This window comes from Eimeria necatrix, genomic scaffold (genome assembly GCF_000499385.1).
Source record: "Eimeria necatrix Houghton genomic scaffold, Enh_scaff358, whole genome shotgun sequence".
NCBI lineage: Eukaryota > Apicomplexa > Conoidasida > Eucoccidiorida > Eimeriidae > Eimeria > Eimeria necatrix.
Window position 1 is genome coordinate 10216 of NW_013655353.1, and position 13341 is coordinate 23556.

The 13341-nt window shown below is 56.1% G+C and overlaps 2 protein-coding genes across 2 annotated transcripts; both read right to left on the minus strand.

The window, feature by feature from the left end:
* Positions 1–24: 24 nt before the first annotated feature.
* Positions 25–6412, minus strand: ENH_00046720 (hypothetical protein, conserved; the record flags this gene model as incomplete). The annotated part of the gene is made up of 5 exons (XM_013585564.1): positions 25–939; positions 1256–1343; positions 1946–4378; positions 4524–4906; positions 5330–6412. 5 exons carry the CDS (start codon positions 6410–6412, stop codon positions 25–27), a joined length of 4902 nt encoding a protein of 1633 aa, XP_013441018.1.
* Positions 6413–9202: 2790 nt separating this feature from the next.
* On the minus strand, positions 9203–12891 carry ENH_00046730 (ruvB-like 2 protein, putative; the record flags this gene model as incomplete). Its single annotated transcript, XM_013585565.1, has 9 exons — positions 9203–9579; positions 9921–10273; positions 10508–10569; positions 10777–10897; positions 11229–11308; positions 11535–11674; positions 12162–12278; positions 12592–12631; positions 12865–12891. 9 exons carry the CDS (start codon positions 12889–12891, stop codon positions 9203–9205), a joined length of 1317 nt encoding a protein of 438 aa, XP_013441019.1.
* Positions 12892–13341: the final 450 nt, after the last annotated feature.

The window sequence follows — 13341 nt, forward strand, 5'->3', positions numbered from 1 at the left end:
GCCATGTGTAAATAATGCATGCAGCTAATGCAGCAGCAGCAGCAGCAGCAGCTCGCACCTGCAAAAGCGCTCGTCATCATCAAGGAGCTTTGCTGGTTCTTGTGCGGCTGCTGCCGGGGCATATACTGCTACTAAAGTGCCGTTTGCTGCTGCTGCTGCTGCTGCTGCTGCTCTTGGTGTTGCTGCTGCTGCTGCTGCACGTAGCTGCAGAGACGCTCCAGCCCGACATATCATCTTCTTCAGCTCCCGCTGCAGGCCTTCTCGCGTGCACTGCAGCAGCGCTTGTGTCCAGCTGCCCCCCGGTTGCTGCTGCTGCTGCTGCTGCTGCTGCTGCTGCTGCTGCTGCTGCTGCTGCTGTGTCGGAGGAGCAGCAAATGTTGAGGTCTCCGGCAGATACACGAGCCCTTTTGAGAGCGCCAGCAGAGTACGTACAGCGGGAGCAACAAAGTCAACCGGCAGCAGCTGCTGCTGCAGCAGCAGCAACACCTCTGCAGCAGCAGCAGCACGAGAATCATCCGACGCAGAGCCAGCAGCAGATTCAACCAGTTCAAGCAGCAACATTGACTTTGTGCCGAATAGCTGGTCCTTTTGCTCTTGCTGCTTCTGCTGCTGCTGCTCTTGCTGCAGCTGCTGTCCTTGCTGCTGCTCTTGCTGCGGCTCTCGCTGTTGCTGGCCTTGCATTTGCTGCAGTTGGGAGTCCAGCCGGCTTTCGTGCTCCTGCTGCTGCTGCTGCTCCTGCTGCTGCTGCTGCTCCTGCTGCTGCTGCACATCTGCAGCAACTTTACGCCACGCCGCAACGGCCGCCTCCGCAGCCTCCGCTGTCTGGCTTTCAGAGGCCCCACACATTCTGCTGCTGCTGCTGCTGCTGCTGCTGCTGCTGCGGCTGCTTGAAGGCTCATTCGCCGCTGCTGCAGTTTGATTTGCCCAGTCAAAGAAGCCCTGAGGTAGTAAGACACATAACGCCTACCCAGCAAAGCGTGACACAGCTACTCCGCTGCAGCAGCAGCAGCACACCACCAGCAGCAGCAGCTCTGCAGCAGCAGCAGCAGCAGCTCTGCAGCAGGAGCAGCAGCCCCGCAGCTACAGCAGCCGTTTGTTTGTAGTAGCAGCAGCTCTCCAGCAGCAAAGGCAGCAGCTCTCCGGCAGCAGCAGCAGCAGCAGCTCAGTAGCAGCAGCAGCAGCTCTCCAGCAGCAGCAGCTCTGCAGCAGCAGCAGCAGCAGCTCTGCAGCAGCAGCAACAGTTTGAATGCCCCACCTGCAACTCCAGCAGCCTCCTCACTGCAACCCCTGGCGCTGCTACGCTGCGGACGCATTCCCTGAGCCGTTCTGCTGCCATTCCATTTCTGTAGAAACCACAGCCCTAAACCCTAAATCCTAAACCCTAAACCCTAAACCCTAAACCCTAAACCCTAAACCCTAAACCCTAAACCCTAAACCCTAAATCCTAAACCCTAAACCCTAAACCCTAAACCCTAAACCCTAAACCCTAAACCCTAAACCCTAAACCCTAAAACAAAACCCTAAACCCTAAACCCTAAACCCTAAACCCTAAACCCTAAACCCTAAACCCTAAACCCTAAACCGCAAACCCTAAACCCTAAACCCTAAACCCTAAACCCTAAACCCTAAACCCTAAACCCTAAGCTGACCACTGCTAAACCCTAAACCCTAAACCCTAAACCCTAAACCCTAAACCCTAGAGCACCTTGAAGCGGGGCAAACCGAGCCCCTAAACCCTAAACCCTAAACCCTAAACCCTAAACCCTAAACCCTACCCTAAACCCTAAACCCTAAACCCTAAACCCTAAACCCTAAACCCTAAACCCTAAACCCTAAATACAAACCCTAAACCCTAAACCCTAAACCCTAAACCCTAAACCCTAAACCCTAAACCCTAAACCCTAAACCCAGCAGCAGCGAAGTGCCTCCAAGCAGCAAGACTCACCGCTTGCTGCAGCAGCCTGCGAAGAAGCGCCTCAAGCTTTCAAAGTGCTCGTCAGTTGCGCCGCTAATGACCAAGTCTGCTGCTGCTTCCGCTGCTGCTGCTGCTGCGCTGCTACTGCTGCTGCTGCTGTCGCACTGCAGCAGCTTCTGCGCCAGTTCAGAAGCCTTTTCTCTCACCATTGGCTCCTCGTCTGCTGCTGTTGCTGCACGCAAAACGAAGTCCCTCCACGTGCTGCAGATGCTGCGGACTAGTGCAGCAGCAGCAGCGGTGGCTTCTTCTGCAGCTGCAGCAGCACCATCTGTTTGCTGCACTGCCGGCAGCAGCTGCAGCTCTTGGTGCTGCTGTTGCTGGCCCTCGTGCTGCTCAGGTTGCTGCTGGTCCCTGCGCAGCAGCAGCACGTCATCCGCCTGCGGCAGTTGCTGCTGCCGCTGCTGCAGTTGCTGCTGCTGCTGCTGCTGCTGCTGCTGCTGCTGCTGCTGCAGCTTATGTACTGCGGTAGCAGCAAATGTGTGCAGCGCGCTGATCGCCTGCCTCCTCACCAGCACTGAGCTGTCTTTACACCTCTCTGCTGCCTTTCTCCAGTTCAGCAGCAAAAAGAGTCCCCAGCCTTCATGGCCTGCAGCAGCAGCAATGGATTTTTCTGCTGCTGCTGCTGCTGCAGTTGCTGCTGCTGCTGCTGCTGCTGCCTCGTCCTCGCTCTCCTCCTCAGGAGACTCTCCACAGAGAGCGGGAAGAGGCCCCGGGTGCACCGGCAGCTGCTGCAGCAGCAGCAAATGCTGCAGCAGCAGCGGCAGCAGCTGCTGCAGCGCCAGCAAAGCGCCTCTCCGCACAACAGTTTTGCTGTGTTCCAAGCAGCTGCCGGTGAGCCCTTCTAACAAAGAGGGCCGCAGCAGCAGCAGCAGCAGCTGCTGCTGCTGCGCCTTCCGGTGCTGCAGTGTCCGGGCTTCTGCTGCCGCCGATCCTGCTGCTGCTGCTGCTGCTGCTGCCTGCGTAGCTGCTGCAGCACGCAGCAAGACGCCGCAAACAGAAGGCAGCGCCTCAATGGCCCTGGCACGAAGCAAAGGCTGCCTGTCTTCAAGTGCAGCAGCAAACGGCAGCAGCAGCTGCAGCAGCAGCAGCACGCCTCCGCTCTCTCTCTTGTCCTCGAGCAAAGGCTCCAGCAGCAGAGCGCCTCTTTCAGCAGCATTATCGTCGTTCCCTTTGTCAAGCCTGCTGCTGCTGCTGCTGCTGCTGCTGCTGCTGGCAGCAGCAGATGCATGCAGCAGCTGCAGCAGCAACTCCACCCCCAGCAGGCGCTGGCCCAAGCGGGAAGCTCGCAGCAAAGGAATGAGAATGAAACGCAAAAACCTCTCGAGCACTCTGCGGCGCCTTCCCTGCTGCTGCTGCTGCTGCTCTTGCTGCTGCTGCTCTTGCTGCTGCTGCTGCTGCTGCTGTTCCTGCTGCTGCTGCTGCTGTTCCTGCTGCTGCTGCTGCTGTTCCTGCTGCTGCAGGTGCTGGTGCTCCCGCTCAAGTTTGTCCAGCAGGCTGCAGCTGCTGCTCTTCAGCTGCAGCGCCTCCTCCAAAACGCAGCCCCTGATGATGGCGCAGCAAGTTGCTGCTGCTGCTGCTGCTGCTGCTGTGCTGCTCGGCAGGCAGCCAAAACAGAAGCTCCCCAGAAACGCCACAAGTGGATCTGCAGCCAACTCGCGCTGCTGCTGCAGCTCCGACAGTCTCTTCATTTCTGCTGCACTCGGAGCAGCAGCAGCAGCTGCTGCTGCTGCTGCTGAGGCAGATTCAGTGCTGTCTGCGACTCCATATAGTGCCTCTTCTTCTGGATCCATGTCAGCAGCAGCAGCTGCTGCTGCTGCTGCCCTGAGGTCCTTCAGGTCAGCCAGGCGGGCCTGCAGCAGCAGCAAGGGGTGCAGCAGCAGCTCGGGCAGCAGCAGCTCTCCGCAGCCTCCAACAACCTGCAGCACGAAGTTCACAAGCCGCTGCTGCTGCTGTTGCTGCTGCCGCTGCTCGCTGGCCCCATAAGATGATGCAGCAGCTGCTGCTGCTCCATCTGCTGCTGCTGCACTTGCGTCAAGCTGCTGCTGCTGGTGCTCTTGGAGGAGCCGCGGCAGCACTGACAGCAGCACATCGCTTGCTGCTGCAGCAAGGCAATCTACATTAGGTCCTCCTTGGTAGAGGGGCAGCAGAAATAGAGGCTGCTGCTGCTGCTGCTGCTGCTGTTGCTGCTGCTGCTCATGCTGGGGCATGGGCAGCTCGTGTTGCCATTGTTCTTCTGCTGCAGAAGCTGGCTCAGCTAGTACGGTTGCCTCTGGAGTCAGCTGCTGCTGCTGCTGCTGCTGCATCGGTTGCTGTTGTTGCTGCTGCTGCTGCTGCTGCAAGTGCCTCGTACGCAGCTCCTTGACGCGAAGCAGCAGCAGCAGCGGCAGCAGCAGCAGAACCTCCCTGTAGGCAAAAGAAGGGCCAGAGCAGATGCAGCAGCAGCTGCCGCGGGTCTAGGGCTTAGCAGTCGAAGGCAAGCCTTAGGGTTTAGGGTTTAGGGTTTAGGGTTTAGGGTTTAGGGTTTAGAGCTTGCGCCTGCCTTGTGAACCCCTGAGTCTTTCCCATGAATTCCATTGCATGCCGCAGCAGCAGCCGAAGGGCCTCTCTGTTGCTGCTGCAAGACAGACTTTGCTGCTGCAGCTGCTGCAGCAGCAAAGCCAGATGCAGCGACACAATCGCCGCAAGGGAAGGGGGCTCTTGCTGCTGCAGCCAGCCAGCCAGCCGCACCCGCTCCGCCTGCTGCAGCTGCTGCTGCTGTTCCAGCTGCTGCTGCTGCTGCAGCTGCTGCTGCTGCGGCAGCTGCTGCTGCAGCTGCTGCTGCCAAGGAATGGCCCTCCCCTGCAGAGGTTGCTGCAGCTGCCGCAGCACCAGCTGCAGCAGATGCCCCTCGAGCTCAGGCTGCTGCGCCTCTTGCCGGTCATTAATTTGCAGCTGCAAGTACACAAAAGCACCCAGCTAGCCAAGCCATAGCAGGTAGCGAAGCCATGCGCTAGCTGGCCAAGCAACTCCCCAGCTAGCCACACCCTGGCAGCTAGCCAAGCCGCAGCTAGCTAGCCTAGCTGCAACCAGCTAGCCAAGCCGCAGCTAGCTAGCCTAGCTGCAGCCAGCTAGCCAAGCCGCAGCTAGCTAGCCTAGCTGCAGCCAGCCAGCCAAGCCGCAGCTAGCTAGCCAAGCCAGCTAGCCACACCCTTGGCTCGCTAGCTGCGTCACTGCCTAGCTAGTTGTGCGAATGCCAGCAGCACCCACCACTCACCAGGCACTTACGCCAGTGCTGCTGCTGCTGCGGCTGCTGTTGCTGCTGCTGCTGCGGCTGCTGCTGCTGCTGCTGCTGCTGCTGCTGCTGCTAGTACTTACCCCCAGAAACCTTAAGTAGGCTATGGCTGCGTACTTCCCCCCAAGACCTCCGCGCTGCATGCAAAGCCCGAGAGCAGCAGAAACGACCCGCCAGGCCCCCGGGGGCGCTGCTGCTTCAGGCGCAGCAGCAGCAGCAGCAGCAGCTGCTGCTGCTGCTGCTGCAGCAGCAACTGCTTCGCGGATGTTCTCCCACCCCTGACGCTGCTGGCTGCAGTCTGCTGCCGACAGCAGCAGCAGCAAGTCCGCCAAACGCTCTAGCGAAGGTGCTTCGCCAGCAGCAGACGGCGACTCATCGTCTTCTGCTGCTGCTGCTGCTGCTGTTGCAGTTGCTGCTGCTGCTGCTGCTGCTGTTGCTGTTGCTGTGCCACAAAAGCACGTCTCCAGAGCTTCAGCCAACGGCAGCGCAGCAACGGCCTCCCCGAGTTCTGCTGCTGCTGCTGCTTCTTGCTGCAGCAGGCCTGAGACGAAGGGCGCAGCAGCTGCTGCTGCCAGCTGCAGCGCAGCAGCAGGTGCAGCAGCAGCAGCAGCAACCACCGCCTTCGCTCCTGCTGCTAGGGGCTCATAAAAGAAGCACTCAAATCTTGCTGCTGCAGCAGACACGCTGGGGGCCCCTCGAAGCAGCTGGGGGGGGCCCCCACCTGCTGCAGCCTTCTTGGGGGGCCCCCCTGCAGCAGCAGGGGCCCCCCTTTTGCTTCTGGGGGCCCCTCGCGTGGGATTGGTGCTGCTTTGAAGTTTGCGGGCTGGGCTGCTGCTGCAGCTGCTGCTGCTGCTGTCGGTAGTGTCTCCTTCGCTGCTGCTGCTGCTGCTGCTGCTGCTGCGTTTGCTGCGCTTCCCACGCCTCGGCAGCCGCAGCAGAGGAGAGCCCTTGCGAGGGCTACCCTCCATTGTGACACGGCTGCTGCTGCTGCTGCTGCTGCTGCGCCTGCTGCTGCTGCGCCTGCGGCTGTGCTGCAGGCCCTTGCTGCTGCGGCGTTCATCGCTGCGCGCTTCGCAGTTGCCGCTGCTGCTGCTGCTGCTGCTGCTGCTGGGAGCTGCTGCCGTTAAAAACTCATAGGGCCTTGAATGAGGCTCCTCGCTAAGCATGACTGCATGCCCCTAGACGAGCCTTGGCATTTTAGTTTGGTAAGTTCTGCTGCTGCTGCTGCTGCTGCTGCTGCTGCTGCTGCAGGTGTGTGCCCTTTGCTGCAGCAGCCGCTGCTGCGGCGGTCGCCTCTCTGGTAGTCCACAGCAGCAGCCAGCTGCTCTTGTGCAGAGGGATTTGCTGCGGCAGCAGCAGCAGCAGCAGCAGCAGCAGGGGGCCCCAGCGCTACGCGCTTTTTGTCTGCTGCTGCTGGGGGCCCCCCAAGAAAGCTGGCCTGAAAGGGGGCCCCTGCTATTGTCTTATAAGTTTTTACTTTTAATTCATTTTTTTCAAATTTAAAAGATCTAGACAGAAAAGAAAAAGGAGTCGATGCAGCTGCTGCAGCTGCTGCTGCTGCTGCTGCTGCTGCAGGGTCACCAAAAGACCCCTTGCTGAGGCCCGCACTGGTGGGGTTGTTGTGTTTCCATTTCCCTGGGCTGTTATTCTCGTTGTTATATTTTATTTGTTTTCTATTTTATTTATTTCGCTTTTTATTTTTTTAATTTATAATTATGAATTCATCAGTGAAAGAATTGGCCCAACTAAACCTGGCACGCATCGCCAGTAGCTTAGCAGACCAGCAGCAGCAAATCCGCAGCAGCAGCAGCAGCTGCTGCTGCTGCAGCAGCAGCAGCAGCAGCCGTTGACTGCATGCAAGAAGCTGCGCAGCGAGCACTTTGTTGGAGTTTTTACGGGCAGTACAGCAGCAGCAGCAGCAGCAGCAGCAGCAGTAGCAGCAGTAGCTGTTTTGCCTCAGAGCTAAGTTGTGTGTGCTGCTGCAGCTCCAAAGGTTCTATTTCTGCGGCTCTTTTCCCAGTTGCTGCGATTTTACTCAATAAAATAAATATTTTAATTAATTTTAATCTTTTATTTTGCTTTTTAATTTTGTTTTGCTTTATTTGACGCTGCAGCTGCACGAGGCAGCAACTGCAGCCAATGAAATCTGAATGAGGCATTCAGGAAACAACAGAGGCAGCAGAGAGCACAAAGGAAGGGGGAAAAAAAATAAAACAAAAGAAAATAAAACAAATTTAATTTAATTCGATTTAAATTAATTTAATTTAGTTTAATTTAATTTAATTTAATTTAATTTAATTTAATTTAGTTTAATTGAAATGAAAGAAAGCCGCTGAGAGCGAAGAGCCTGCGCCACTCCCGGTACTCCCAGACACCCACAAAACCCTAAACCCTCACTAAACCCTAAACCCTCACTAAACCCTCCCTAAACCCTAAACAAAACGAAAACATAAATATTTATGTACACATATATACATATATATGTATATATATATGTACACATGTATGCATATCTACACATACAGATCTACACAAATATATATATATATATATATATATATATATACATATATATATGTATATATATATATATTGATTATACATATATATATGTATGTACATATATAAATGAATACATATGTATGTATTGTGACTATGTGCATTTGGTCCTCACAAAGAACTACATATTTATATATTTTGTCTGTATTTAATATTTATATACTTTGTCCAGATTTAATATTTGCATATTTTGTCTATATTAAATGTTCACATATTTTGTCTACATTTAACATTTATATATTTTGTCTTTATTAAATATTTATATACTCTATATATATATATATATTAAATATTCATATATTTTGTCTACATTTAACATTTATATATTTTGTCTTTATTAAATATTTATATACTGTATATATATATATATATTAAATATTCATATATTTTGTCTACATTTAAAATCTATATATTTTGTCTTTATTAAATATTTATATACTTTATATATATATATATATATATATATATATATATATATATATATATATATATATATATATATATATATATATATATTAAATATTCATATATTTTGTCTACATTTAAAATTTATATATTTTGTCTTTATTAAATATTTATATATTTTGCCAATCTTTAAACATAAATAAAAATCTGCGGGACAGTTGGGGCGTCAAGCGGAGCTGCAGGGGAGTTGGGGCGCCGCAAAGCAGCAGCCACTGCTGCAGCGCAGCAGCAGCTGCTGCAGCGCAGCAGCAGCTGCAGCGCAGCAGCAGCTGCAGCGCAGCAGCAGCTGCAGCGCAGCAGCTGCCGCAGCGCCAGGAAGCATGCATGCAGTAGCAGGCAAAGCCCGCCGCAAAGACAGCAGCAGCAAAGGGCGCATGCACGCAGCAGCAACTGCTGCAGCTTTGGGGGCCCCCGCAGCAGCAACTGGGGCCCCAGCTGCTGCTCATGGGGGGCCCCCGGGTGGGGGGCCCCCCATGAGGGCTTGGGGGCCCCGGGGGCCCCCCTCTTTGGCCCGGGGGCCCTGGGGGCCCCCCCATTAGGCCTTGGGGGCCTCTGCTTCTTGCATTGTGACATCTCCAGTTTCTTGTTCGCTGAGTTCGGAAAACATGAATTCTCTTTGGTATTCCTGCAGCAGCAAAAGCAGCAGCAAAAGCAGCAGCAGCAGCAGCAGCAGAAGCAGCAGCAAACAAAACGCGCAGCTGTACAGACACTCCAGCTGCACGCGCGCAGCAGCAGCAGCAGCAGCGCCGCTCGTCGCCGCTGCTGCTGCTTCTCTCTCTCACTGCTGCTGCTGCTGCTGTCTCAACTCCACTGCATTCTCTTGGGCGCTGCCCGAGCTGCCACTACTGCTGCTACTGCTGCTGCTGCTGCTGCTGCTGCTACACCTGCTGCTACACCTGCTACTGCTGCTGCTGCTGCTACTCCCGCTGCTGCTACACTTGCTGCTGCTGCTGCTCTAGACCTGCTGCTGCTGCGACACCCGCTCCCGTTGCAGCTGCTGCTGCGCTACACCTGCCGCTGCCGCTGCTGCTGCTGCTGCTGCTGCTGCTGCTGCTGCTGCTGCTGACCACGAGGTACTGGGTGCTGCGTTTGACGTCGAGGAAGAGGCTGTAGACCTTGCGGACTTCTTCAAGTCCAACAGAAGTTTTCTTTTTTCTCTTCGCCACCAAACTCGCCACTGTTATTAAGTGCAGCGCGTAGCGCAAAGAGCTTTCCAGCCCCACGCGGCACAGCAGCTGCTGCGCCTCCGCCTCCAGCTCCACGTCTTCCTCTTCCGCCCGCAGCTCGATTATCTGCAAAACCCTAAACCCTAAACCCTAAACCCTAAACCCTAAACCCTAAACCCTAAACCCTAGGCCTTTGCGGCTTGCGCAGTGCACGGGCGAAGAGCCCCCACAGCGCGTGCACTTATGGATGCAAACAAGGCCCGCTGCGGCGGCGGCTGCTGCTGCTGCTGCTGCTGCTGCAGCTGCAGCTGCGCCTGCTGCTGCTGCTTCTACTCAAGCTATGGATACTCCGGCTTCCGCTGCTGCTACACTGGCTGCTGCTGCTGCACCTGCTGCTGCTGCTGCACCTGCTGCTACTACTGCTGCCGCTACTCCTGCTACTCCCGCGCTGCTGCTGCTGCTTCTGCTGCACCTGCTGCTGCACCTGCTGCTACCACTGCTGCCGCTACTCCTGCAACTCCTGCTACTCCTGCGCTGCTGCTGCTGCTTCTGCTGCACCTGCTGCTGCTACTGCTGCCACTACTCCTGCCACTCCTGCCACTCCTGCGCTGCTGCTGCTGCTGCTGCTGCTGCTGCTGCTGCTGCTGCTGCTGCTGCTGCTGCTGCTGCACCTTCATCATTTCGTGCTCAGAGTAGGGCTCTGTGGCGATGATGAGAGTCCTGTCGAGAAGGTCCAGCGGGACTCCGTGGGGAGATTTGTAGTCAGTGCCTCGAATGGTGGTGATGCCTCTGTTGGTGGCCATCACCACCACGGGGGCTGCTTCGCTTTCCAAGGCCCTGCGAGGCAGCAGCAGCAGCAACTCCTGCTGCTGCTGCTGCTGCTGCTGCTGCTGCGGTGCGGGGAGAGGCAGCTGCAGCAGCAGCTGCTTCTTTAGCCGCCCCGCAGCTCGCAGAGGGCATGGGCGGCACGCGGCAGCGCGAAGACAGCAGCCAGCAGCAATGCAGCAGCAGCAACAGCAGCAGCACAGCAGCAGCAGCAGCAGCAGCTAGCAGCAGCAGCGGCAAGGTTACCTGTTGAGGAAGGAGAAGCACTCGATGTCCAGCATGTGGACTTCGTCGATAAACAAAACGCCCTAAATCCACACAGCAACACGCAAACCCTAAACCCTAAACCCTAAACCCTAAACCCTAAACCCCAAGCTTTAAAAGCCCAACCCTCAGCCCTCATTTTCCAGCTCAGCAGCCCTAGAGCCTGAACCCTCAGCCCTGCTAAATCCCAAACCCTAAACCCTAAACCCTAAACCCTAAACCCTAAACCCTAAACCCTAGGGCCAGCGCACGGGTATGATTTCGGCTTTTCCCTCTTCCCTCCACTCGGCGACTTTGGCGTCAATTTGTTCTCGAACTTCTCCTTTTATTTCTCCCGTGTCTCCCGCAAACAAAGCCAGAAAGCCCTGCGCCCTGAGCAGCCACAAGCAGCAGCAGCAGCAGCAGCAGCAGCAGCAGCAGCAGCAGCAGCAGCAGCAGCAGCAGCAGCAGCGAAAGAGCTAACAGCCCAGGCAGTGCTAGCCAGTGCCCCAAGCAGCAGCAGCAGCAGCAGCTAATGCGCTACCCTGCAACTACCCAGCTCAGGGGGCCCCTAAGGGGGCCCCTTAGGGGCCTCTAAGGGGGCTGCAACCCCCAAAAGGGCCCCACAGGGGCCCCACAGGGGCCCCCGGGGGGCCCCCTGGGGGCCCCTGGGGGGCCCCACGGGGGCCCCCGTGGGGCTTTTTTGGGGAGGGCATTTGTTTACCTGCTGTTGATAACATCAATTTCGTGCAGAGTGACGGTGTGGACAACTTCTTTCCTCTTTTGGAGTTCGCCCTCGGGGCACTGCAGAGGCAAAAAGGCGAAGCTAGGGTTTAGGGTTTAGGGTTTAGGGTTTGGGGTTTTGGGGTTGGGGTTTAGGGGTTGGGGTTTAGGACGGGGCACAAGGGAAATGGCTGCGTCGATCTGAGCCTCCTCCGCCCCCAGCCCTTGCTTGTGCCAGCTAGCCTGCCCCGAGGAGACCTAGGGTTTAGGGTTTAGGGTTTAGGGTTTAGGGTTTAGGGTTTCGGACCTGGACAAAGCGGGTGGTGGGCCCCACAGCGTCGAAGTCCTTTGCCCGCGCAAACCCTCGACCAATTTTCGAAACTTTGCCGCTGGCCTTGTCAATAGAAATGACATCTCCCGCAGTCACTCCTTCTTTTGTTAAGGCGTCTGCAAAACCCTAAACCCTAAACCCTAAACCCTAAACCCTAAACCCTAAGCCCTGGGCCCTAGGCCGGAGGCACTTTTAAACCCTGCAGCGCGGCGGGGCACACAGGCCGGGCTCTTCGCCACTTCCTGGTACTAAACACTAGACAGTGCAGTAGCTAGCTAGCTGGCTAGCTAGCTAGCTAGCTAGTTAGCTAGCTGGCTAGCTAGGTAGCCAGGCTGGCTAGTTAGCCTGCTGCTCAGCTAGCTAGCTGGCTAGCTAGCTAGCTAGCTAGCCGCTTGGCTAGCTAGCCGTCCAGCTAGCTAGCTGGCAAACTAGCTTGGTATTCTGGCTACTCAGCTAGCTGTTTAGCTAGCTAGCTGGCTAGCTAGATGACCAGCTCGCTAGGTACGCTGGCCAGTTAGCTAGCTGTTTGGCTCGCTAGCTCGCCAGCTAGCTAGCTAGCCAGCTAGCTAGCTAGCCAGCTAGCTAGCTAGCTGGAGAACAGACCTATAAGCTTGGAGCCCAAGTCATAGAGAGTTTCCATTTCTGTAGTCTTGAGAGACATGCGGCCTGTCCTTGCTGCTCCGCTGCCGGTGGGCTGGTCAATTTCAATTTCCACCACTTCTGCGCACAAACCCCAAACCCTAAACCCTAAACCCTAAACCCTAAACCCCAAACCCTAAACCCTAAACCCTAAACCCTGATCCCTGGGCCACAGAACAAGGGGGCTTCTCGCGGGGCGGCGAAAGCCGCCCGCACTGTCGGCAGGGCTTCTCCGCCCAGCGCCTGCTGCTGAGGGTTTAGGGTTTAGGGTTTAGGGTTTAGGGTTTAGGGTTTGGCTGGCCTCCTTCGATGATCTCTGCCTCTTCTTTAATTCGAACTGCTATGGAGCGCCGAAAGGCCTGAGTCAAAGCTTCTGTTTTGCACATTTCCAAACTGAAGATTTCAGAGCCCGACAAGTGCGTGAAGGGCGTGTCCTGCAAGCGCCAAACCCTAAACCCTAAACCCTAAACCCTAAACCCTAAACCCTAAACCCTAGGCGGCTCGCCCCGAAGGCGCAGGCCCACGAACAAACACCCAAACCCTAAACCCTAAACCCTCGCCGCCACGAGCGCCTGCGGGCCAACTGCGCGGCGCTCTCTTCCCGAACCCTACTTCCGAAAGCAAACCCTAAACCCTAAACCCTAAACCCTAAACCCTAAACCCTTACAGGGCCCAGCTCCTTTGCTATCGCCATCGCTATGGCAGTCTTTCCCGTCCCTGGCTGTCCCGCCAGCAGCACAGCGCGGCCCGCAATGCGCCCCGCCTTTATTAACCGACATATTAAACCTAAGCAGCAGCAGCAGCAGCAACAGCAGCAACAGCAGCAGCAGCAGCAGAGAGCGCTGAGTGGAAGTAAGGATTGCCGGCAGCGGGCATGCCAGCTGCCGCAGCAAGTGCTGCAGACGCCGCCAAGCAGCAGTGGCACACGCGGCAGCAACGGCAGCAGCAGCAACAGCAGCAACAGCAGCAGCAGCAACAGCAGCAGCAGCAGCAGCAGCGGCCCCCAGCCAGCAGCACCAACAGCAGCATCCCCCAGCCCAGCAGCGCCCACAGCGCCACCAACAGCAGCACCAGCAGCACCCCCAACAGCAGCGCCCCCACCACCAACCCCACCACCCCCACCAACCCCAGCAGCAGCAAACCC